Source organism: Barbus barbus, assembly GCF_936440315.1.
Source record: "Barbus barbus genome assembly, chromosome: 22".
NCBI classification, from domain to species: Eukaryota; Metazoa; Chordata; class Actinopteri; order Cypriniformes; family Cyprinidae; genus Barbus; species Barbus barbus.
This window is the reverse complement of record NC_136750.1, coordinates 18,208,680-18,233,335: the sequence shown is the minus strand read 5'-3', so window position 1 is coordinate 18,233,335 and position 24,656 is coordinate 18,208,680. Positions and strand designations below refer to the sequence as shown.

Sequence of the window (24,656 nt, the reverse complement as noted above, 5' to 3'; positions counted from 1 at the left end):
AAAGAGCATTGAATCAAATATTTATTGTAAGCCGTTCTAAAGTTTTCCTGTAAAAAGCTAAAGTATCTCACAGGTCAGGCAGAGGAAAGCATTCGGTGTCTGCTGTGACAGCTGGAGTTCTAAAGTGAGGATTTTTTTGTTGTATTTGGCTGCAGAGATTACCTTAGTTATCGGACTGTAGATGGTTAGTCATCTGTTTTTATATATTTTTTAGATTGCATAATTTTAGCGCCGGTGGTTTAATAGCACACTAACTGCAGGCTGTGTTTTAGTTGTTAGACGATTTTTGGTAAAAGTGGCTTCTTTAAATCCATTCCTTGTAAAGCACAACTGTACTCTAAATAGGCAGCTCACTAGATTTTGGAAAGCGGTCACAGCATTGTGAGTGATTTGTCTGTGCAGAGGAGGTTTCTGTGAGTTGTGTGCGCGTTATGCATTAATGCACGGCATCTTTAATACTCATGCGCCACTGTTCCCTGAGGAGAAAATCTCAATTCATCTCCACTGTTTATCATTTCTGAGCTGAGATCTGTGCGACATCAAAAGACCGCCATGCCAGTTAACACAGCTCACAGGGTGGCTCTGGGCAAAATGGGGGGTAGTTCTGAGGGTGGGCAGACACTTTGTGCATCAGTGGGGGATTAGTTATCTCTGGTGATGACTCTGTTTCTCTCTATGATGATGGACAGTCATGCAAAGAGAGCCAGGAACACATGCCATCACTTCATACAACAAGTCCAAAAGAATGCTTTCATGCAAACATCTAGAGATCACACCGACTGTGTGTGTGTGTGTGTGTGTGTGTGTATAACGCTGTTAGTGTGTGAGAGAGTAGGTGAGCGAACAAGAGGAAAGTCAGAATAAATCTTTGTATAAATCATGCAATTGAAATGAATCGCAGTAGCTTCGGTTTCATTTATCGACATATTCATAAAAAAACTTGAAAGATTGAAAGTTTTAGTGCCAAAGTTTGACCTGTGAACTCAAAAAAATAAATAAAAGTATAGTCGAAGAGCACATCAAATAAAGTTTAATAATACATAATCTTGAGACTCACCAAAGTGGGGAGTAAGAAAAATCCTATGCTGACTTTTGTGTCAAGACATTCTGTCGGCACATTGACATACTGTCATAATGGATTTTGGTGATGAAATTATTTTCAAGACAAACTCACAGTTCTTTCCTTTTGATTTCTCTTGTGATGGATATGTTGAGTGAGCTGGTGTAGATACGATGTCAAAGACAATCACACATCAATCAAAGACCCTGATATTTTGGTTGGTAAGCTTAAAGACAAAATAAAATTGCATTTGCAACTGATTTTACTCCTCTGATGTGACACATTTCTGAGTAAAATATTCATTGAGGAAAAAAATAAGGGCATGACTTAATTTATGCATCAGAAATTGATTGGCTCATAAAAAGTTTGTTTGCACCAACATTTGCTTAAAATAGTATTTTAAAAACATACTGTTTTAATAAATGTCTCAGTGATTCATCAAAGCATATTACGGTAAAGAAATTATTGTTTTCATATTTTTTTATCAAAATGTAATAACTTGCTCCACTTTTGAAATTACTTTTCTTTTCTGCTGATGTAACCAAGGTCACTTGGGTGAAAAAAAAATTAGAAAATTATAAAAAGAGAATGATTTTTTTTAAAACATAATTTCCCACTGAAATGGTTTCATTCGAAAATATGTCACATAATGTAAGCTAAATGTGTCTTTGTCAGTTTGTTGTCTTTACTGTAGATCATGTTAAATAAACTCTCTCGTCACATTTTAGCTGGAAATTGGCCGATAGTTGAACACAGCCTGTTTCAAATATTCAGTTGTTTAGTTGATACCCATTTAAAGACTTCTGCACTAAACTGATGGCTTGGAGTTCCATCACTTTTATTATAAACTCTAAAGTCCCAGATCCCAGTCACAATTAACATGAGCAAACATTCACCCACCCAGCGCAGTGGTCTCCCCACATGAAATGGATCTAAATGTTCGGAGAGGGTCATCGCTTTATCCTTGAGAAACTGAGAATCCATTCATCGGCTCGGCTTGGAAACCTGACTGACGCAAATGGATCACTGGGAATATGAGTGTCCCAGCAGTAATTATGTTACAACGCTGCTACCGCACACGACCAGAGGGTAGGGGGGGTGGGCGGTGGTGAAGAGAATAGTGATACTTCTCTTGTTTCATTACAAGTTTTTTTCCCCCTCTTTTGTCCTTTTCTTATTGCCTGTCATATTCACACACACACACACACACACACACAGACAGTACACAACGAGTGCCTGCTTTAAATCAGTCATGACATTTACCATGTGCTGAATAGTGAACTTCACAGTAGCACGTCACACCTAACGACTGTGCAATCAAAGGGTAGTTTTAAGTGAGGCTAGTTGCACTATTTCTTTTTGCTCTTTTCTGCTTGTGACTTTCTACATTTTCAGATGTCTTTGTCATTTTTTTCTGTGAAACATTTAGCGAGAGCTGAAAGAAATGATGTAATGGATGATCAAGGAGGGGACAGTGGTGGGAACAAGAGCCATATTGAAGTTTTCTCCATGGCTTTTTCAGCTCGGCCCCCAAGGCATCTTCTCAGTCAAAGTCACCTTGTGTAGTCCGCCCCTCTCCCAGCTCTCGACCTTGCTGAAATCCTTGATTGATTGTGGGCACGTCTAGTGCGCACTCTGCATTCTTTCACTCTGAATGTAGCATGTTTGTATTGCTTTTATAATTTGAAATAGACATTCTATTCATGACAATAGCTTGGTTTCTAGTGTATTTTCCCTTTAAATTTTGCAATATTGGTTAAAAAATTGGATGTTTTTACCCTGAATTTTTGCGCTGATTTACAGTCTAGAGAAGTTGACGCTAGCTGCCGATAGTCAGAGCCATTCTGCAGATTTGAGTTGAGAGATTAGAAAATCACTTGGTTTATGGTGGTCACAGACTCTATTTTTTTAACTTCGGATTTATGAATCCATCCAGTCAGAGGATGGCAAACGTGTGATATTTTGAGCCAATTTTAGAGCACACATTGTTTTCATAGTTTCTGCGCGAGTCTGTTGTAATTGGAGCGACTTTAAAGTCTGGTAGTGTATGATGTGATTTTCTTCTGTGACTACTTAGAAATTCAGTAGTGTATGATGCCTAGTGTTTTATAATCTGTTCAGATTTTAAAAGTCGTGTAGTGCATAACAGCCTGAAGATGTGAACAACTTTTACAGATTGCTTATAAAACTTAATTGAGCCTGATAAATGTTTAATTTTTTATCCATTCATCCATCCATTCTCCAAACTGCTTGTCCTATATACAGGGTCACAGTTAATGTTCTATTAATTTATTATTTAATTGTTTTTTTTTAATTAATATATAGCTTTTCATTGACTATACAGTAAATTAAATAATTGATAACATTTAATAAAAGAGCCTCAGTGGCTATACCTTTTAGTTTCTAATTTGCTGTTTTAATTGTTTTTTTTTTTTTTTTATAAATTTTGATGCATTAAAGCCACAAAATTGAATAGAAACAGATTAAGAAAGTTAAAGGTAGCAACAAAGCAAACAGAAGCCATTCAATTTAATGATAATTGGCATTTTGAGATGGCACTTACCTATAAATGCCTCTTCGCATTTTAAGAATAGAAAGAAACCTGATTAATCATGCATTTTGGGAATTTTTCTCTCTTGTTACCGTACCTGCAGTTATTACTGCCGTTCAAGCCTGGGAGAGTTTGGATGTGGTGATGGCATTTTGGAGGTGAGAAGTGGCTTTCTTTCCCTCACCTCCCTGCCTCTGACACAGAGCTGTCCCCTGTTATAGTTATATGCGAGCTGTGTGGAAGATCGTCTCGGCTGGCATTGATCCGGACAGGGAGTATAGCGTGGTCAGAGGAGAGTTGTTGAATGGAGCCTGTAGTCATTAGCAGAGATTAACCACCCAATGGCTGTCTGCTCAGCAGTATCAGAGAGCTGCTCATCAAACAAACACTATATGAGCATCTATATCACACCACACACACTCTTAAATCCAAGAGTATCGCACAGAGTATCTAATGCAGAGATAATGACAGCAATCAGACTTAGAACATCGGCGGAGGGTTTGAATGAGGGGTTTGCAATATCAATGGCGCAAGGTTGATATGGGTCATCTTGTTTTCTTGGGAATGTCTTTTTTTTGGTTACACAGGACTTTGTTTCTCAGAACTGTGTCCAGCTTTGTTTTTGGGTCAGCCAAGGATAGACACAGTCTCCCGTAGTAACCTGGAGCTCTAGGGACATGTCTTTAGATCATATTTCACAAATAGTATAGTATAAAGTCCCCTTTAAGCAAATCTTCACCTCCTCTGTCGTTTTCCATGGTGTTAAATGAAACTTGTTTATTTTTAATCACATCCTTCCTTTTTGTGATGCAAATGGCAAGTTTCCAGATTTAAGCATGACATCAGCTTTGAGTTTAGAATTAGTCACATTTTTGAGAACATCATTCAGTGACTTATAAGATTTAGCATGCAAATGTGGCCTCCTAGTTTTTTATTGTGTGCCAATCTATCGCATTGATCCAGTTACGCCTCTGAAACCGTGTGAGATTTTATATAGGATCATTTAGTTTTTCTCCTCGAACATTATCTACACACTCTGCCTTATTCTTTTATTCTGTTCTCTTATTATATTTTGCATAATGAAATGCTGAAATATAAATGTAGAGAATCTCTAGTTCACGCCTGTGTAAGAATCTTCATATTTCAGTCTCCCCTCCAGGGCTCTTTTTTTGTTGACATGTACATATGTACCATTTTCCTGAAACACTGCTCATATCCTGATCATCTCAACTTGAGAAGAATGTGTTTCAAACTCATTTGTCCTGCCGCGTAACATCACCTTAAGCCATGTTTTAAAAAGGAAGTTAACATGGTGTGAAAAGTTCGTTACGAGTGAGCGCGCGCAGCGTTATTCCATCTGCGCTCGCACACGCTCCTTCTCCGAGCCTCATTTTCACTCATTTCTTCAAGCACACCCCTTTGCTGGATCTTATTAATTATATCTCATTAGTTGCCTTGGAAACAGAGGTGAGGGAATGTAGAGAGAGGAAACTGAGAGACTTAACAAGGGAAAGAATGAGAAGATGAGAGCCACAGAGAAAGGAAGCAAGGAAGAAAGACAGCAGAAAAAAAAGTGTGAGGTGGAAGAGAGGAAAGTGGCGTTGTCAGATTAGCATCGGGAGACATTAACAACGACAAAGCTGCCCGGGCCGGATGCTTTACCATGGACTGCTGGAGAGGAAGATAAGCACATGTTCACAAAGGCAGACACCAGCAACCCTGCTCCCTATCCAGGCCAGGGCCGCCACATCTGCAGGTACACAGCCACCTCTTAGAAGCCAGAGAACAAAAGCCCAGGCTCTCCACCCTCCCCTTCTCCCTTGTGTTCTTATGTCAACGTCTCAGTCCAAATGAATCCTAAAAGTCTTCCCACCAGACCCGCAACTGCAAGACCATACTAAATGGAGGCAACATAAATCCATTTATGTTAGGAATCTGCTGATTGCTTGTGATCAGTAAGTGTGGTCATTTATTTTTCAAAGTTCTACATGGTCTACTGTCCCACTTTGCGGCTTCATCCTTCTTTGGTGTGTTATCGAATGGTGATTCATAGTTATGTAAGCTGGGAAGGTTTGAGCTTCTTATCAGTGGAGGCCAAAAAAAGGGAAGCCTGGTGTTATAGAATAGAAAGTGAGCAAGAGCTCGGAAGAGCGTGCTGGAGTCGCCTGCGAAATGGCCCTGGTTGTAAACATAATAAACATGGTGGGAGAATACACAGGAGATGGACTTGTGTAGTTGTTTAGTCTCCTACAGACAGGAAGATAACAAGGGGAAGGATCAGAGCAGATGCTTGTCCCAATGGCTTCTATTTCTCCCTTTCTTCTCTCTCTCTCTCTCTGCCTCTCGCTTTCTCTTTCCCACCCTGTCTAGCTCTTTCTCTAATGTCTCTGGCTGGCTGCTATTGGTCATCTGAAGGGGTTTGAAAAACAGGAAGTTGAGGAGCAGGATGTAGGGAGAGCGCTCTGCCCACGGCTTGTTCTGGGACGTTAAGCTTTCAGGGCGGCTGTGCACAGGAAGCGACGCTGTCATGATGGTGCCCGAGATTCTGGACACTGCCTGAAAAGTAAAAAGAAAAGTGACCCTCTCTTCTTTTTCAAGTGATGTCATTAGGTTTCACTGTACACCATTGAAGTAAGGTATGGAGGATTTTTTCTATTGATATTGCATTTATATTGTCAGAAGCCATTCACTTGTTAATAATTCAGTTTACTCCTTGCTCGCTTGAGTATGTGTGCGTGTATGTATATATATATATATATATATATATATATATATATATACACGTGTGTGTGTGTAGTTTAATGTTTATTTTACTTTTAAGTAAAAATACATTTTTATAAAAAAACAAATTATATTGTGTGTGTGTGTATGTGTATAATTTTTTTTATTTGCTATTTCTTTTACATTTTTTAACGAAAGTTCAAATTTAAAATAAAACAAGGATTCAAAGTTTATTTTATTTTAATAAATATATGTTTGCTATTTTTAAAGTTCATTTTTTAATGAAAGTTCAAATTTAAAATGAAACAAGAATTCAAAGTTTTTATTTTATTTTAATATATATATGTTTGCTGTTTTTAATGTTAATTTTAAAACGTCGATTCTGTTGCAGATCTGGCTGTTTTATTTTTTTAAATCATTTAGAAATACTTTATACATTTTTAATACTTTTCATGCTTATAATTTAATGTGTAAAACTTTTTTCAATGGAAAACACTTTCACACTTGTTGAGCTCTATAAATATACAGTACGTGGAAGTTTATTTGTAGCCCGTAGTTGCTCATATTCTTGATATGTTTTCAATATAGCTCAGGAAACCCCAGTTTATACAGTTAAGGGATTAGAGGAACACTCTCCAAAATGATAGGTTTGTGTAAAAGTGAGGTAGTAAAGGTTTGGCGGGCAGATGAGGGAACGTGGTGTGTGAGTGTGTGTATGTGTGCGGTAATTACAGTGGGAGTAGGGCATGTTTTATTGAGTGTGAAAAGGCCTGACCCCAGTACCAGCCCTCCTACTCTCACATTGGCACGTTCCGAAGGGAGAGAGAACGAGAGGCCTATCACTAACACATGGCTTGTTTTTTTCACACACGCTCACACCCACTCGCACACGCACGAACAGCGCAATCATTTACATTTATATAGACCCTCTCATCATGGGATCATCTCAGTTACAATACACAATCCTCCCTAGCAGTATGAAGGACATGGGAGTTAACTTGTTTATAAGACAAGGGAGTGTCAGCATGTCATGTGGGGCCTCTCCTCTTTACATCTCAAGCTGTGTGAGATAAATGCATGGTTCATATCTCACATGCAAACCAAACCTATATTACGTTACACAAGATAATTTTGTCCCCTGTTTCAGTGTGTGTGTGTGTGTGAGTGTGTTCGCACCGCATGTGCACCTGTGTTCGTTGGTGAGCAAGTGAACGATCCGTGTGTAGCAAGGTCAGGGTCAGCGCAGTGAGCACATGGACATGTCTCACTAGAGATCGGCTTTGCGGTGCACATTCTGTGGGTCATGTACTCCTATTGATTTTCATGTCAGGCCCTGGCAGTTGCTCCTATAGAGACATATTCCCTGCTTATCGATCATAGTGACTGCAAATGTTTGGTAAGCAGCTTTCAAAACTGCTGGACTGGTTTAAATCAAAGATAAACTTTTGACAAGGTGCACCGCGTCAAGAGAGAGATTTGGAATGCATTTTTTCAGAATATATTATTGCATGTTTTATCAAAGAACTTTACTGTTGCCAGAAATTACATCACATGTCAGTTATCTTAATGTTCACTTAGTTTTACATTCTCTCCGGTTCATTTTTGGATTGAATAGCGTGCAGTGAAAGAGTGTGTAATATTCAGGAGAGCTGATGTAATCGGCAGTGGATTCGGACTGCTGGCTCTGCTGCCCGTGTCCTGGAGCGCTGGAGTGATCCAACAGACTCTTAGTGGATCCCACCCACAGCCAGCAAGCCCCACTGCTTCCACCCTACTTTTCTATAAACCCAGCTCAAACAGGAGATTTTTTTTTTTTGCTTACTGCGTTTTTGATGTGACTTCTACTTTGTGAGGTCACTACATACAGTATCTTCTCTGTTGATCTGAGGTAAACAGTGTTATACCACACTGACCACAATCACAAATTGTTAATGGCAATTTCATGCAAGTTTCATGTCATCTTTAATAGGTATGCACTGATATCTAAGCAGTACTGATAAATTGAAAAGAAAATTCAGTCACAATTTATTTAAGGTCCAATTCTTGCTATTAACAAATTACTTTTGCTTCAATAAACTATTAATAGTTAGTAAGGTAGTTGTTAAGTTTAGGTATTGGATAAGATTAGGGATGCAGAATATGTGCTTTATAAGCACTAATAAACAGCCAGTATGTTTATAATATGCATGCCAATAGGCAACTAGTTAATAGTGAGAATTGGTCCCTATACTAAAGTGTTACTGAAAATGTACATATTAATACATTATTTGGTTTAAATAAATTATTTTATATTGCAAGTGGGTTTATTTTGAGATATGCTGAATAGTAGCCTATATTTAACTTTATTGCTAAATTATTTGTTTGTGTTTTTCTGTTCAGCACAAAAGATGTGTATTAATACAATGAAAGTCAATGGGGTCCAATTGTTGTTTGTACCCCAACATTTTTTTTTGTGTACTGTAGAAGAAAGTAATACATACAGAATGAGTACATGATGAAAGCATTTTCATTTTCTGGCAAACTAGCAGTTTAAAAGTGATTTAAGGGTAAAACATTTTTTTCTGGCTATCCAGAATGAAGGGGCTTGAACACAAGACTCAACTTGAGCTGTAATACACTCTTTTGGACCAGATTAATTATAGGGAATAAAGGTGAAGTGAGGGAGGAGGAGGGATGCCAGAAGCGTTGTCATTGGAATGAGGTTTAAGCAGCCGTTTATATATCATTATTATTGTGATTGACAGCGTTAAATGATCATGCCCTTGGCACTTTTTTCTTCATGAAGACAATAAAGAAACACCCTGTTTGTCATGAAAGCTGGACTCTGTAGGGCTGGTTGCACACGTGCACATTCCTGTTTGCTGTAAACGTGTTAAATAAACATAGTTTCTATCAGATACATTCACATAGATGCCTTCAGTTAAATATGACTGTAGCAGATAAGCCATGTACAAAATATTATCAACAAAACAGTCAGTACAGCGAGATAATTGGAGAACAAGTGTTTATAAAGAACTAGAAATTTGCATTCCTTTTTAATGTTTTTGTTTTTAAGCGCGTCTAGAGAGCTCTCAGATAAAATCTCGTGACCATGGTTTTGACAAAAATATAATGCAGCACAACATTTTTCAGCTATGCTTTTATAGGAATAAATTTCATTTTAAAGTATATTGAAGTATAAATGTTATTTACTGCATTTCTGATCAAATAAACGCAGCATCGATGAACATAAGAGACAAAAAATCTTACCAACCTCATATTTTTTACTTCAATATATTTAACTTTTTTTGTAATTCTTTGTAATTAATTCAAATAATTAATTATATAATTGTATGTGTTCTGTAATTTTACATTAACATTATAGTCTAAACAAATGTCTAGGCTCATGGACAACCTGAGTGAAACCAGGCCTTATGATACAGGGCCAAATGACATCCATTCTGTATCTCTGTACAAGATATTACCACTCCACCAGCGTGCCAGAATGTCTCCGAGAAATAAACAGAGACTCAAGATCAACAAAACACACTCGTGCGGTAATAGAGTCCCATTCTGGCGTGCGCGACACAAGTCATTCAGAGCTTCACCCAGCCTGCCAGCCCATAGCTTGTCTATGTCTGTTAAGTTGACAGAAATGTCATGACACAATGCATTACACTTCTGGACCCACAGTCTCTGAGACAGCTCACAAATATGATTTAGAGCTACAAGCCTGGATACATGTAATTATGTTGTGCTGTGTTTGGATAAGCAGAACAGCATTGTTATGCACACAACAAACACAGATAAAGCCCTCAACTTCAGCCACGTAAATTTTCAATCAAGGAGCTTCGAATGGTTAATCCAAATGTTTTCATTTCAGTTTGACTGATTAAAAAGCGAACAAATAAACCGTTTGGTTTAAATCACTCAAGTTTAAAGTTGTTCATCGACTGTGAATAGAATATGATGCATTTGCAGTCGATCCAGCATAGTTTCAGCCCAGCACAAATCCCCCCCCCCCCCAAAAAAAAGAAAGGTTGTAGGTTTTGTAAACACATTTCCATCATGAAGGTTTTTCAGTATTGAAAATGAGAATAATTATTATAAAATTTGCATATTAGAATGATTTCTGAAGGACCATGTGACACTGAGACTGGAGTAATGGCTCCTGAAAATTCAATAAATTACATTTTAAAATATACTGAAATATAAGCCAATGAGTTATTTTAAATTGTAATATTTTTGCTGTATAAAAAAATGTTAGCAGACCCAAATTGTGAATGATAGTGTATATCTTTAAAATTAAATGATTAAATTAATAAGAGTAATGAATACTAAATGAATACTCTGTCAATTCAATTCAAGTTTATTTGTATAGCGCGTTTCACGATACAAATGGTTGCAAAGCAGCTTTACAGAACGTTTTAAGTTTCTATTTCAAAGTTTCTATATTCGCTCTGCATTCTTTCAGCCTAACTCAAATCACCCTGGAAAAACGTCCATTGTTGTAGGATTTCTAAACACATTTCCATCATGAAAGTTTGAATATGCCCGGCACTCAAAACAAACAATGCGCACATGTCGTGAGGACAAACATCGAACGAAGAGTTGTTTTTCCTTCCTGCTGGGGGACATGGTGACTGAGAAAGAATAGTGTTGGACTCAGAGGCCTGGCGTGATGCGGTATAGGGAAATGTCTGATTTTGCCTGCCTGTTGTCAGAATTTCCTTCTGTGGACAGACAGCGTGATCTCACTCCTAATAGAGACCTGCAGACACCTAAACACCCGTTTCTGTTCAGCCAGTAATTATAGTGTTTATTTCCTGTGGGTAACTCACAGCCTCCTGGTCATCAACTTCCACATCTTTTTGCTGGCATTGTGCGGCTACAAAGCGCGTGGCGCTCTTTCGGCCTCTCTGGAGGAGAGAGTTTCTGCCCTCCCTCAGCGTCTCTCAGATGTGAGATGTGGTTACATAGGCATTTTCTATTTACGTGTTCATCTGTGTTCATGCTGGACGGAGATGATGAATGCTTCCTCTGAGAGGTAGCTGGCTCTTTGTGGGCAGGTTAGCAAGGGGAGACAGGGACAGAAGTGGGAGAGGGGGCGACTCGTGGGCTCCCCGGGGGCAAACTGTGCTCTGAACCTTTTTGACTTGGCTTCCACACTCTCTCTCACGTGTGAATTGCCTCATCTGGCCCAGAGGATTTAAACTAATGTCAGCCTGAGACTGGTTGCACTGTTAATCATCTTAGGAGTGAGAGCTGGCAGCAGCCGGGGTTATGAGAGGGAGAATGAGGCCTGCTTACTGTCTCCTGAGACGCTGTGCAGAAGCAGGGTGTGTGTGCTTGTTTCCCAGGTTGTGTCAGAGAGAGATGCAGAGAAACGAGTAAAGAAAACAGGACGAGATGACCGAAGAGACATTATGCACCGTGTGCATTCTGAAACCAGACAGATGACTTTATGACCCGCTTATTGGTGTCCTATTGGCTTATCTGCTAAGGCTTGCTTCTCTTTAAGCCTGAAGTCAGCAGGAAGCATCCACATGTTTTTCGTCTTTGCATATTAGTCTGCTTACTTTCATTCAGTTAACTGTCTATCACATACTGTAGCTGTCAATCACCCATGGGACGCCATTATGATGCTTATTAAAGATTTTTTTAGGGAGTCTACAGCTGAGAGAAAACTCTGATGGAGCGTTTGACAGATAGGATTGCGTAGATGTTTTTGTTGGGTATGGAAAGAGAATTGATTGACAATTACATTATAAAAATCTAAATTCTTTAAAATTTTTATGTGAATTTAGGCATTACAGCATTGTTAAGATTCCATTAAATTCACTGTAATGTAATATAAAGTCTAATTTTAAAATCTTTGGCCAATATGATTAATATTAACATTATTATTAATATAATAATGGCTCATATATTAATATATGAGAAATATATTTACAGTCAGAAATTTTTGTATGCGGTTTTTCATATTTGTGAAAAAAAATCAAACCTGATCCAAATTGTTTTTATGACAGACGAAAGTTTTGGAAGCAGTGTGTAAACATAATTGACACACGTAAGGTCGTATTTATTTTGTAACGTGCGAAAAGTTCTGACTCCGTGTGCAATGACCTTAAGTCAGTGTTAGAGATAAACAGTGGTAATCTAAATGTAAAAATTACAGATCCACTATATAGCGTTTTAGAATTTGAGGCTAATAATAAATGTCTTGTGAGTGGGCCGATCTCCAGCTGTTGAAGTGAAGCAGGTGTGAAGATAAGAAATCATTGTGGGTCTCCGTCTTATATCCTTCCTGCGTGTATCAGGCAGTGGAACACTTTGCATTTAGTCACTTTCATCTGCATCAGACCTCCTCTTTTGAGTTTTGCAAAAAAAAATTTAACGTGTTTTCTTTCTTTTTGTCTATTTTTCTCTCTCTCATTCTGTTTCATAGATCGTGGTGTGGACACTTGAAGAAAAAAACGCAGAACGAAAGAGAGTGAGAGAGAAAGACTCGAGAAGAAAGAGTGGAGTACAATGTGCTAGGGGAGTGAAGGCGGACAAACTCTCGTGTTTTTCTGATATTCTCGGGGTGTCAGAGAGACCAAGCAGGACGCCAAGATGGGACGGAAGAAGATACAGATCACACGGATCATGGATGAGAGGAACCGGCAGGTCAGTAGCATCCTTCTTTTATGCCCACAGTATCTATGTATGTCTCGGAACCTAGTGAGATGCTAGCTAAAAAGCATTTTTTGACATTTGGAATGAGGCATGCATAATATATTGGTACCAAATTGATTATTGATTGATATTATAGACTTTTAATTTATTGTATCCTCTATTTGTACATTTATGTAGATTACCTTTCCTGTCAAAGTTATTTTTTAATAACACTAATAATTTAATAACACTGATAAATGTAATCTTTAGCAAAACTCAAAATTAATATCCATTTTTAATTATGTAAAATAATATTGCAATTCCTATAATTCACATTTAGCTTTTAAAAAAATAGGATTTATTTAGAAAAAAAATATTTTAATATTGGACATATTTAACATAATCAGCCATATCATCCTGAATTTTAATATTGGTGCGTCCTTTATTTGGAGAATTTGAAACCCAGAGAAAGAAAAAGTCTGTGCACAAAAATATCTGTATTTTAATTTAGATTTTTTTATATATAGATTTATTTTTCTAGTTTTTGATAATAAATATATAGCTTAAAGTCAAATTGAGGATGCATACACTTCTATTCAAAAAGTTTGGAGTCAGTAAGATTTAAAAAAAGAAAATAAAGAAAAGAAAATAATTTAATACTTTTATTTAGCAATGATGCATTTAATAGTTCATAAGTGGCAGTAAAGATGTTAATGAAATTTAAAAAGATTTCTATATAAATGCTGTTCTTTAGAACTTTCTCTTCATTAACAAATCCTGAAAAAAATGTACCCACAAAAATGTTAAGCTGCACAACCACTGATAACTATAACAATACATTACACCACTGATACAATACACCACTGAGAACTATAACTTACATTTCACTGCTGGTTATACTCTGTATAATTGTGTATGTGACAAATAAAATCTTGAATAAAATCTTGAAACAAATGTTTCTTGAGCAAATCAGTATATTAGAATGATTTCTGAAGGGTCATGTAACACCGAAAACTAGAAGAGTAATGGTGATATATTCAATAGAACTTGAATGCCTTCATGATTTTGTACACAGCAAACACAACAGGCCTGAAAGACCCATTTGATTATTGCTTAGTTTGGGCCATCTGTTCATTGGCTAAACATGTTGTCCCAGCATTCCTGGATAGACACACAGCAAGAGCCATAAAAAGGGACTGGGACACATTTCCAGCCATATTTACAGACGCGGCTCCCACACACCACCCTGCAATTTGGGTCCGGAGAAGCTGATGAGGCAGACAGAGCTGGTGCGAGCCAGTCAGTGTGGCAGCGACTGGGAGCAAGGGGTGACTGGGGTGAAGTGGGGCGACTATGGCCTCTCCCTTTTTCCCCCCTCTCTCTCTCTCTCTCTCTCTCTCTCTCTCTACACTGGTGGGTTTGTGCTTGCAGCTGCTTGGTAGTAATTAGGAGCAGCCACTGCACCACGGCACCCTCTCATTACAAGGAGGGACAGTGGGACGCGCTGTGCCCTTCTCTCTCTCTCTAACTTCCTCTTTCTGCTTCTGTCTCTCTCTCTATTTTCCTGTCCTTTCCTCAGAAAAGTGCCAATGATCTGGCCAGCGACAGAGACAGACTGGACTTCACCCTTGTCTACTCATGCTAAATATAAATAACATAACACAGTCCTGTCTGGTTGCTGTCGTTGCAGAGAAGGGAAAACACACATACAAAACAGATGTGGGGCACGTACAGTTCCGCTCAAACATACATGGCATGTCTAATGTCCGTTTGAAAGGGGAAGCCACTCTATTTGACATGCTAAAGGATTTGATAATAAAAAAAAGTATGCGTCAGTCCACGTCTCTCCAGCTAGACTTGATGCACCCATTCACACACCCGCTCAAAATATGATTTGCGCTGTCTTGTCGGTGAAATAACTTTCTTGCCATGCTCACGGAAAGCTAATTGAGGTTTTGCTCACTCTCCTGAGGGTGATAACATAACAGCCCGTGCACTCCTCCCTCCTTGCCCCCAGCTCTCCTCCCACCTCTCTGACAGTTACTGTGGAGGTAGCAGTTCAGCCAAGTGAGAAACTCAAATTTACAGGACAGGCCAATTATCAGCATAACACCAGGTCCTGGGTGGGATCCAAATAGGAAGGCAGGCAAAGAGAAGATGTCTACTAGAAACATCAGCATCTGCACTATCTGCCCCGGCTTACAACATCAGCAAAAATAAAAGAAAAAGTAAAAAGCAAGAGAGGGGAGAAAGAATCACGAAATAGAAGAGAAAGTTACTGTAAAATCACTTTGTGATTGGCTGTTTATTTGATTCAGTGTATTAAATTCAACCGATCTTAATGGGATAGTTCACCCAAATTTAGCTTGTATGACGTTGTTCCAGCGATGCCGCAGAAATAGATACCTTTTTAAAACAGAATCCGCTGTTACTCATCGCGACTACCTTTTGTCGTGTATTGCAACGTTAGAATATTTTTTTGTGTTCCACTGAAAAAATAAATCATACATTCTTGGAAGGACATGAGGGGGTGTAAATCATTTTTGGGTGACCCCTTTAAGAATTTATACTGGCTGTGGCTCAAAACTTTAAACAGATCACAATACCACCTTTTCTTTTCTCCATTGTTATTGCCATATACACGTAAGCACGAGAGACAATACACCGCACGTTAATTAATAGCGCTCTTGTCCGTCAGAATCAGAATTTCACGGCACTCATTGGAGAGAGCGGTTATCAGTGGCGCACAGGCTCAGCCGTGAGTGTGGTCTGCTTGCTTAGCAGAGAGTTTTTGGAGACAAACGGAGAAAGATGTAAGCCCTTTATTCGAGCTTTTGCGTGCATTCGCACAAAGTTCTTCTCCCTTGCTAGCATGAACCCAGTCTCCTACTCGCTCTAGGGTGCTCTCCTCACCCTGGGGAGATGGCCATTAGCATACTGGGCCCGCTGAAAGAAGACAATTAAAATCCTTATCTGCACGGCTGTGCCGGGAGCTATCTTTATTCATTGCATTAGAATGAGAGAATGCCTTAAGTGGCCTAATTAAATACAGTGGCGGTACTGCACGCAGCACGGGCTTCAGCAAGGGCATCTTGTATCATTATGAGAAGGGCTCTGGAAAGCCTGTTGACTTATAAGGATTTATTTAGGAGAGCGTAGCGGGGGTCGAGAGGTCTGCAATTGCAGTATCTGTGAAAACAATAGGTTCAGAGGCAAGCCACGGGATGTTCATTGTACACGTATCTTGCGATATTATTCACCCCCGAGGGGTTGGGAAGATCTTGGTGAGTGTCAGATCCAGCTCTTTGATTGATTCGCCAGGAAATTCACCAGGAAAAAGCCTGAACACACAACAAACGTCGATTCAAGCATTGATTGAGTCCCATCAGTGGAAGAAAAAGATATGAATGCATTATTTTATGAGAATGAAGACCGCGAGTCTCTGCTCTCACTCGGCAGCGTGTTCACACTTTATGAAATATGGAGGAGCTGGAGGTCCTGTCATGCATGCAGCCCTGTCCTTCTGGAGCTTTCCACCAAAAGCCCCTTAAGTGTGGCCTGTAGGAGGAGGAAGGAATGACAGCGAAAGGAGAAGAAGAAGAGGAGAGGATTTGGTGAGCCTCACTGAACAGCTCAGGCTGACATGCTAATTGCAAAGCTGTGTAAGGGGGACGACTGCCATAATAGCGCAGGAGGACAGAATGATCCTGAACCCCCCCTCCCTCTCGCTCTCCACCTGTCCATCGTCCACTCGGTACAAGCTCTGATTTCCTCTACAGCTCTTCAAGCCTGTAATTATTTGTCCTGATGATGTCGTACACCTGTCTCATGTGATAGCGGTAGTAACATGCTTTTGAATTACTCCCCTAGTAGAAAACTTATAATTACGGTGATGGTCTCAAAGGACCCTAATGAGTGCTGCCTGTCAGTGTGAAAACAGCATCACTCCATTGTAGCTCTGATTGTGTTGTGACAGCTCTTTGATTCACAGAGGATGGAAAGTATTATCATGAACACTAGAGTAAAGACTCAAGGGAAGAGTTCTGCAAAAGCACGCACAGGAAAACTCCTCGTTAAGCCGAGAGAGAAAATTTGTCACTCGTGATTTCATCAGGTACCTTTTGGCTTTGTTTCCATACAATCGACATGCTCTCTCACAGCTGCATTTGTGTGCCAGTGTGTGCGTTTGGACCTCTGTGCCTAACGACGTCCGCTGTACGCCATTAAGCAGGCTCACTAGGGGTAATTACCCAAGTCATTAAAAGTTTGATGATTTCACTGCTGGGTGGAGTGTCACCCGCCCTTGCTTTGGCATACTTTTGCTTCCGCACGTCACATGTTCAGGAGTGTCGAGCCTTGCGCTCTTCGTTTTTCATCCCTCTTATTTTTTACTTTTTTTTTTAGGAAAAAAGCGATGCACATCCTTCCATTTTATCAGACTCTTCTTCTCTGTCTGCTAAAGGGTTCTGAGAGAACACCATTATTCTTTAATGATGAAAACATGGTTTAGAAACCAGGAAGTGAAAAAAAGGCTTCAGAAGAAAAAAAAGATGGCGTTCACTTAACGTGCCCTTTCTAATATTGGGCATCCTTAAATGATAGGCTGTAATTTCAGCTAAAGTGGATTATTTGAAGCAAAGGGAGTTTTGTTTTTGTTTTAACTGCATTAGAGTATAGCTGTTGGTTTGTAAGGGGAAATAGTGTGGGTGGTTTTCTGTCTGTAATTCATGTTTGATGACAACTACAATGAAATGCTCTGAACAATGAAAACTCCACCCACCTCCCTTCAGTTATTCATCGTGGTGGCGGAACATCAACAACAGAGAATGAAAAATCTTAGCAATGCAGATGATCTTTCTATCCAAAAGAATCTGGTCATTGATTTATTTTCCTGTCAAGCCTGTTGGCCTCATTGTTCATTCAAGAAACTAAACAAGAGCTATCTTCCTAAATCCAGTGAGCGCTTATTTATTAATTAATCGATTCATTATATATTAATTTATAATCAACATTTTGTATAACATCTTTGATTTTTTTCAGATTTTTATAAACCAGTCAGGTAAATCAGTCAATTATAAATCAATTGGATGTTATTTAATTATGATTATAAATATATGTATTATTATTATATATATATTTCACCAAGCTTGTTATAGACATTTTCTGTGTCTGCCTCCTTCGTGAAAACTATTTTGCTTTGAAATTTTCCAAAAAGTATTTGTGATGGCAGCATAAGTAAGTTATATACATTTAGAAACATCTCACTGGGTTATGGAATCACATTGCATGAGAGTACCTTTTGAAACTGTTTTTTTTTCTAGCTTGTTTTTACTTAATTGCTTTGATAACTGACTTAGAACAGAATATAAGAGGCCAATTATCACAGGTGAAGGTCATGTCGTGAATGAGGGTGAGAGATAAATGCATAGAGATCAGTCTAATTACAAGGTTACACTGGCTCAGTCCCAGCTGGCTGGCCCTGCCCTTTGGGTAGTCAAATGCTCAGAACCCAGCAGTGAACTGTGGACCTGGGGCTTCCTCTGCGTCCTGTGAAAGCTGATCCAGCCGGACAGGAGGGAGGGACCGCTGCCTGTCTCCCAGGCCTGAGTGCTCTTTGCTGGGAAGCTGGAGCCAGGGGGCTTGGGTCACTCTGCCAGCTGGTGCTATGGCAGAGACTTTCTCTGGACTTAATAGACCTCCTGCCGTTTGTTATCGAGATCATTGAAGCTGACATGCTGCTTTCAATGATATGTCACCCCTGGTCCCTTACCATGCTCTGTTTTGATATAAGATGCATCAACTCCAATGCCAGAGAACATTACAGGCCTACATGGCTTGCTTTTCCTGTTGACTTCCCTCCCTAAGGACAGCTTGTGATGGAGTCTTTGACTGACAAGTCAGACCTTATCATTTTTCTGGGGTGAAACAAACACATCCAGATGTAAACATATCCGCATATGCTTAAAATACGTGGGTGCATTTCCTCATGATCTACTTTGTCTCACCACGGCCCACAACTAGGAATTCCTTAAGATTCTGGTCACGTAAATGCATTACTCAACACTTTTCACCCACACATATTGCCCATTTCCTCTTTTATGGGAGCAAGGATTTATTTTTTACTTACCAGTGAATCAAAGCAAACGAGGATGTGTGTATCTTGAAATTCTTAGAAGCCACAATGCCCAGTGGTATACGAGTCGGCCCAGTGCGCTGGCAGCAAAAAGAGGACAGACTGAGAAAAGTAAGAGATAAAACATGGAAGAGATGGCAGAGCAGAATTAGTACCCCTGCTACTACCTGATATGCTGAAAAAGTTGTGAAAAGGTCAGCGTTCTTATTCCTGCTGTACAATTAGATGAGAAATGCTAATATAATTACTGGATGGCTGGGATAGAATGACCTTATCAAAAACTGCCACAAGTTGGAGGGAACAAAGAGAAGTTTGGAGCACAAAACATGACTCATATCATCACTTCTTCACACTTTAGTTTCTCTGGGTGCTGTGTTAAAGTGATCCCGAAATCTGTTTGTGGAATGGATATTCTCACCGATATGTTTTATTACCAAACATAGCAGTTGATATTATATTTATGGCTAATATTAGGGCTGTCTAAATAACTAAAAAATAAAAATATTCAACAAAATAAGAAATATAGTGTAACATTTTACTGTAAAATAGTTAAGAAAAAAACAATATTATAATAATAATAATAATAACAAAACAATATTCTTCAAATGTGAAACCATTAGTGTTTATTTCAGTGGAAAACTGCAGAAAAAGCTTCTCTTTTGTTGACAACAGCTGGTTTAGAAGCACTTCTCATTACAAGTATGGGAAGATGTTGGGGCATGTTGCGTTCCCAAATGCACATTATAAACAACCCAAAGTCAGAGCAGATGCATAATGAGTTCGTGTGGAGCAGCATTTGCTGTGAATCGAACAGCTCTGAGATTAGGGCTGGGCAAAAAATCGATTTAATCGATTTATCGATTTTGTAGTTTAAAACGATTTTTATTTTGCAAACTCGAGTTTTTTGCCACAATAGTTTTTTCGGACTTTTCCGCGTTTCGTCCTTGTGGGTTACTGTAGCGCGATATGAGCCAGCCCCCGCCCCGCGTAACACAGTCAAAACAACATGGCAGCGTGTAGCAGAGAACTACTTCCAAAGAAAGGCACAGGTAATTCCGTAATTTGGAACTGGTTTGGTTTTGATGCAGCAGACGAAACACAGACGAAGCCTTGCTGCAAAATATGTTTCAAGGCTGTTGCTACTGGAAGCAGCAGTACAACAAATCTTTTCCAGCACCTGAGGAATAAACATCCCGAAGAATGGGAGAAGTGCAGCCGGCTCCGTAGCGAAAACGGCTCCTCTAGCACACCTGCTAAAAAGCAAACTACACTTCCTGAGAGCTTTACAAACTGTGTGCCTTATGATAAGAACGGAGCGCGATGGAAAGCGATTACAGAGGCGATCACGTTTTATATTGCCACAGACATGCTGCCAATTTATTCCAGCCACTAGTGCCCCCTCAGAGAGGGTATTTAGTGTGGGTGGGGGTATAGTTACCTGCAACTGGGCCTGCCTTAAGCCAGAGGTTGTGGACAGGCTCATCTTTCTTGCAAAAAATGTTTAGAATGAGCATGCACAATGTTTCAGAGATCTAACAAGCACGTGTTTTGTTGTTATAGATAAAAGTTTACATTTGTTCACTCTTTGAGCAGGCTATATGTCTGCCACAGGCATATTTCATTTTTTATATTCACACTATACTGAGAAGAGTTTTTTTTTTTTAATTGTAATGTTATATGTTACAAAATTTGTAATTATCTGATTTCTTGAACAGAAAATTTAAGCTACTGTGAAGTTGCTGCACTTTTGCTTAAACCTTGGTTAAAGCTTGAAATTGTTGAATGACAGAGCCTCATTTATTTTTTGTTTTGGGATTCTACGCATTTTAACTCTTGAGTACAATCATAGCAATAAAGTTGCACTTTTGACACTATATCTGATGCCTGCAGTAATTTTTTAAGTGCATTGGAAAAAAAAATCGAAAATCGAATCGAAACTCGAATTTTTCTTTAAAAAATCGAAGATTTTTTTTTTAGGCAAAATCGCCCAGCCCTATCTGAGATACTGAAAACACACGAGCTGCTCACGTGTAAAAGAACACAGTGCTGCTCTTCACTCTGAAAAATGCAGTGCATACTGTATATTTATTTAATTAAACCACAGCTTTTGTGATTTGATAATCACAATAAGCCATATCGAGATTTGGGTTTAATTTCAGTTAATTGTGCAGCCTTAACTCAAATCACAATAACTAGGTCAGTATATTACAGTAATGTAGAACTGGAACACAAAAAGTCTGAAATCAGTCACACCCCAGCCGGGAGTGTGTTTCTCTGTGAGCTAGTGGGGAAAAAAGCCCCAGTGACCTCAGATCTCTCTGTGGCTTTTCACTGGCTCAGCAGTGACCCGATAGACTAGGGGTGTTGTTTGGGGACTCATCCAAAAGCCCTTGTTGAAGCTAGAGTGCTTATTTGTGGCATTCTGATACCATAGTGGTTGGCACACTGTACTTATCATACAGATGACAACTGCGTTTGTCATAACTGCAGTCACAGATGTGCATTGTGCTGCCCAAGGCTGAAAAGAGTGTAATTGCTCTTTTTATGATAAGTTATGAAGTTAAACATGAGTTAAAAGCTCTCGTTTGAGTGTGAATGTTTTTATGTGTTTCTACATACGTCTGTGACAATGTCCTGGACTGCAGCTGGAATAAATCGTTACTCTGGGTCAGCAAGCGACTACTCTGAGTGCTCTGAACAGAAATGGAGTGGAACAATGTCACCACACACACTCTACAGCAGGGCCTGTCCCGTACTAAAGGTGACATTTTCTTCTGCTGCCTCAGAGGTCAATTTCAACCTGAACTATGCCACCTATTTGGACTGTGGTTCCCATCTCTTTTTGCACAATTAAATCTGCCATTTACGGTAGGAAGAAGCATTTAATGATTATATACTTGGAAAAGGCTTGTCCAGGGAGATTTTGAAGGCTGCTTTGCCTTGTGTTTGCTCTGCAATAGAGGCAAGAGGAATATAATGACAGCTGGGAGGGAGCTGGTCTCTGTGGCTCTGGGAATTCACACTGCTGTCTGCCTGAGCTCAACTTACTGTTCTCCCTGGACTGCTCAGGTATACAGTCCTGCTCCACCAGCACACTCCATTCACTTCCCGTTTATTGATAATGAAAGCTGCTGTGTGTCATTGCCTCATGTCATTGGAGGTTGAATGGATTTAGATGAATGTGTATCAACATAACATATGTCCTGTGCAGATTTGATTTGGTTCAACAGTTACTTGGTAGCTGTCATAGAATTTTAAGCACAAAAGCAGTCTTGTGAAGTGTGGCATGCTTGTATAATGTACAGTGTGTATGTGTGTATATATACACATGCATGCATACATACTGCATATATATGTATGTTTCAAATAAATGTTCTTGAAACTTTTTTTCATCAGAGAATCCACAGTGTCCACAGTAATATTATACAGCATTTATTTATTCAACATTTATGAATTATACAACTGTTTTCAACATTGATGATAAGAAATGTTCCTCTAGCACAAAGTCAGCATATTTGAATGATTTCTGAAGAATCATGTGACACAGAAGACTGGAGTAATGAATGCTGAAAATTCAGCTTTGCCATGACAGAAATAAATTACAGTTTAACATATAGTAAAATAGAAAACAGTTATTGTAAATTTCACAATATTACTGTATTTTGCACATTACTGATTTTATATTTAATCAAGTAAATGCAACAAATACTTTTTTTTTTATTAACTATTTTTTTCTTTTGAACATTTATATATTGTATATACTGTACGTTTTGTCCTGTTATTCTAATTCTTGTTTTTCTTTGATTGCCTTATAATGACATGATATATCTGTCTTTTTATGCATAAATTGCTTAAATCAAGTGCCCAAATGTTTTGTTCTTCTGAAAACACAATTAAGCATTGTAATCACCTGTAATGCAGAATATGTGACACTCCACCTATACAGTTGGACAGAAAACAGTATGGATTCAGAGATAGTGTGTTGCTCATTGGATTATATTGCATTGTACCATTTGAAATGAGGGTTTCTGCAAGCTGTGACCAATTAAAGTTGAACAAAGCCAGCTCATCTGCTCAGCTCTGCTTTGTAGGTCAGTGAAATTGGCGGAAGTAATCATACAGCTCTCTCTCTCTCCCCCTCTCCCTGCATGCATACGCTCTCCAACTTCTTTTCGCCCTAGGCACAGCTTTCCATGGCATCTCTGTAAGTTTTGCCATGTGCACGACACATCCTGCTCATCTTGAGTGTTCATATGCTCATCCACGATGTCGTTCTGACGCTTCCATATTATGAAAGTAAATCTGCTGCTATCTCCGCTGTACAACACTTGTTAAACATGAGAGCTGAACAAATGCATAATTCATTTTCAGGCTTTTGAAGGATCCTGAATGAGCTTCTCATGGATAATAGGACACATGCTTGGCTTGGCTCACTGTATAGCAGGATCAAAAGAAAGGCGTATAGCTTGGTGCATAATGGCTGGTCATCTCTAGAAAAGTCAGATAGTTATGGGCGTGTATGTGCGACCTGCAGAAGCGTATATGCCGGCTCGTGTTACAGCGATGGCCCTGCAGGAAGAGGCTGTCAGAGGATGCAAGCAGGAGTGATGGAGCCCGCTGTCTCCCTAATGGGCTGATTGCACAGGCTGTGGAGCCTCTGTTGCGTTCCTCACGCTGACCTTCTGTCTGACCTGCCATGACATCAGTGTGGCAGCTCTGCTGTCTGCTTGACTCATTATCTCGCAGTAACATGGCCCAGGATAGATGGAGACCACTAAAACAATTAGACTTTATCAGATTCCGATAGACAGTCCAAAACCATTGTAAGGGTCTCCACCACAATAATTTTGATCTGTCATTTAAAGTTATAGTTTGAGTATTTGTTAACTTTCTATTAAAGGGATGTCTTGAGTTCCTATCAAACAATGACTTTGATTCGTCCCTTTTTTTTAACACTATTACTATTATTATATTATATTATATAAATAAGCGGTGACTTCTTTAACCATGTAGTGCTACGCCTCCCCACAAATATGCTCCTCAGAAATTTTCACTTTAATTAGTTTGCTCAAGCATGTTGCCAAATAACATGTATACCTTCAACATGCTTATAGTATAGGCCAACAAATATAAGAAGATATATTTTCAGTGAACTTGATTCAGGAAAATATAGAGTGACTTTTTTCCATTTGATTTAGTCATGTTAGTTTTGCATCAAATACAATATGATTTTTGGTGATCGAGACCTAGCAGCAACAGCACATTTTTTCCACTTGTGTGAGCAATTAACGGACAGCTTTTCTTGTGCATGGAATCACCCACATTCCAACAAACCAATGAGAATGTGCAACAGTAATGACGATTCATGATAATAGAGAGTAGGTGCCAAAGCTATTATGTATCCACTCAACCAAATTCCATCCTGGCACAGATTTACAGAATATTACTGTCAGTTGGCAAATAAATAATTTATAGACAGTTACATACATATTACCAATATTTTTTTATGTAAGCTTTATGTTGCATCTCAAATGACAAGGAAATGTATAGTAAAA

General features: G+C 39.0%; 1 protein-coding gene across 7 annotated transcripts in view; it reads left to right on the top strand.

Moving 5' to 3' along the window:
* LOC306888502 (myocyte-specific enhancer factor 2A-like) overlaps positions 1-24,656 on the top strand; it is an 88,904-nt gene that overhangs the window by 13,779 nt on the left and 50,469 nt on the right. For all 7 annotated transcript variants that reach the window (XM_079446846.1, XM_079446845.1, XM_079446848.1 and 4 more), the window contains one exon: positions 12,760-12,980. In XM_079446846.1, coding sequence (XP_079302972.1) covers positions 12,927-12,980 — 54 coding nt within the window. In that variant the 5' untranslated portion in view covers positions 12,760-12,926. The remainder of the gene's footprint in view (positions 1-12,759; positions 12,981-24,656) is intronic.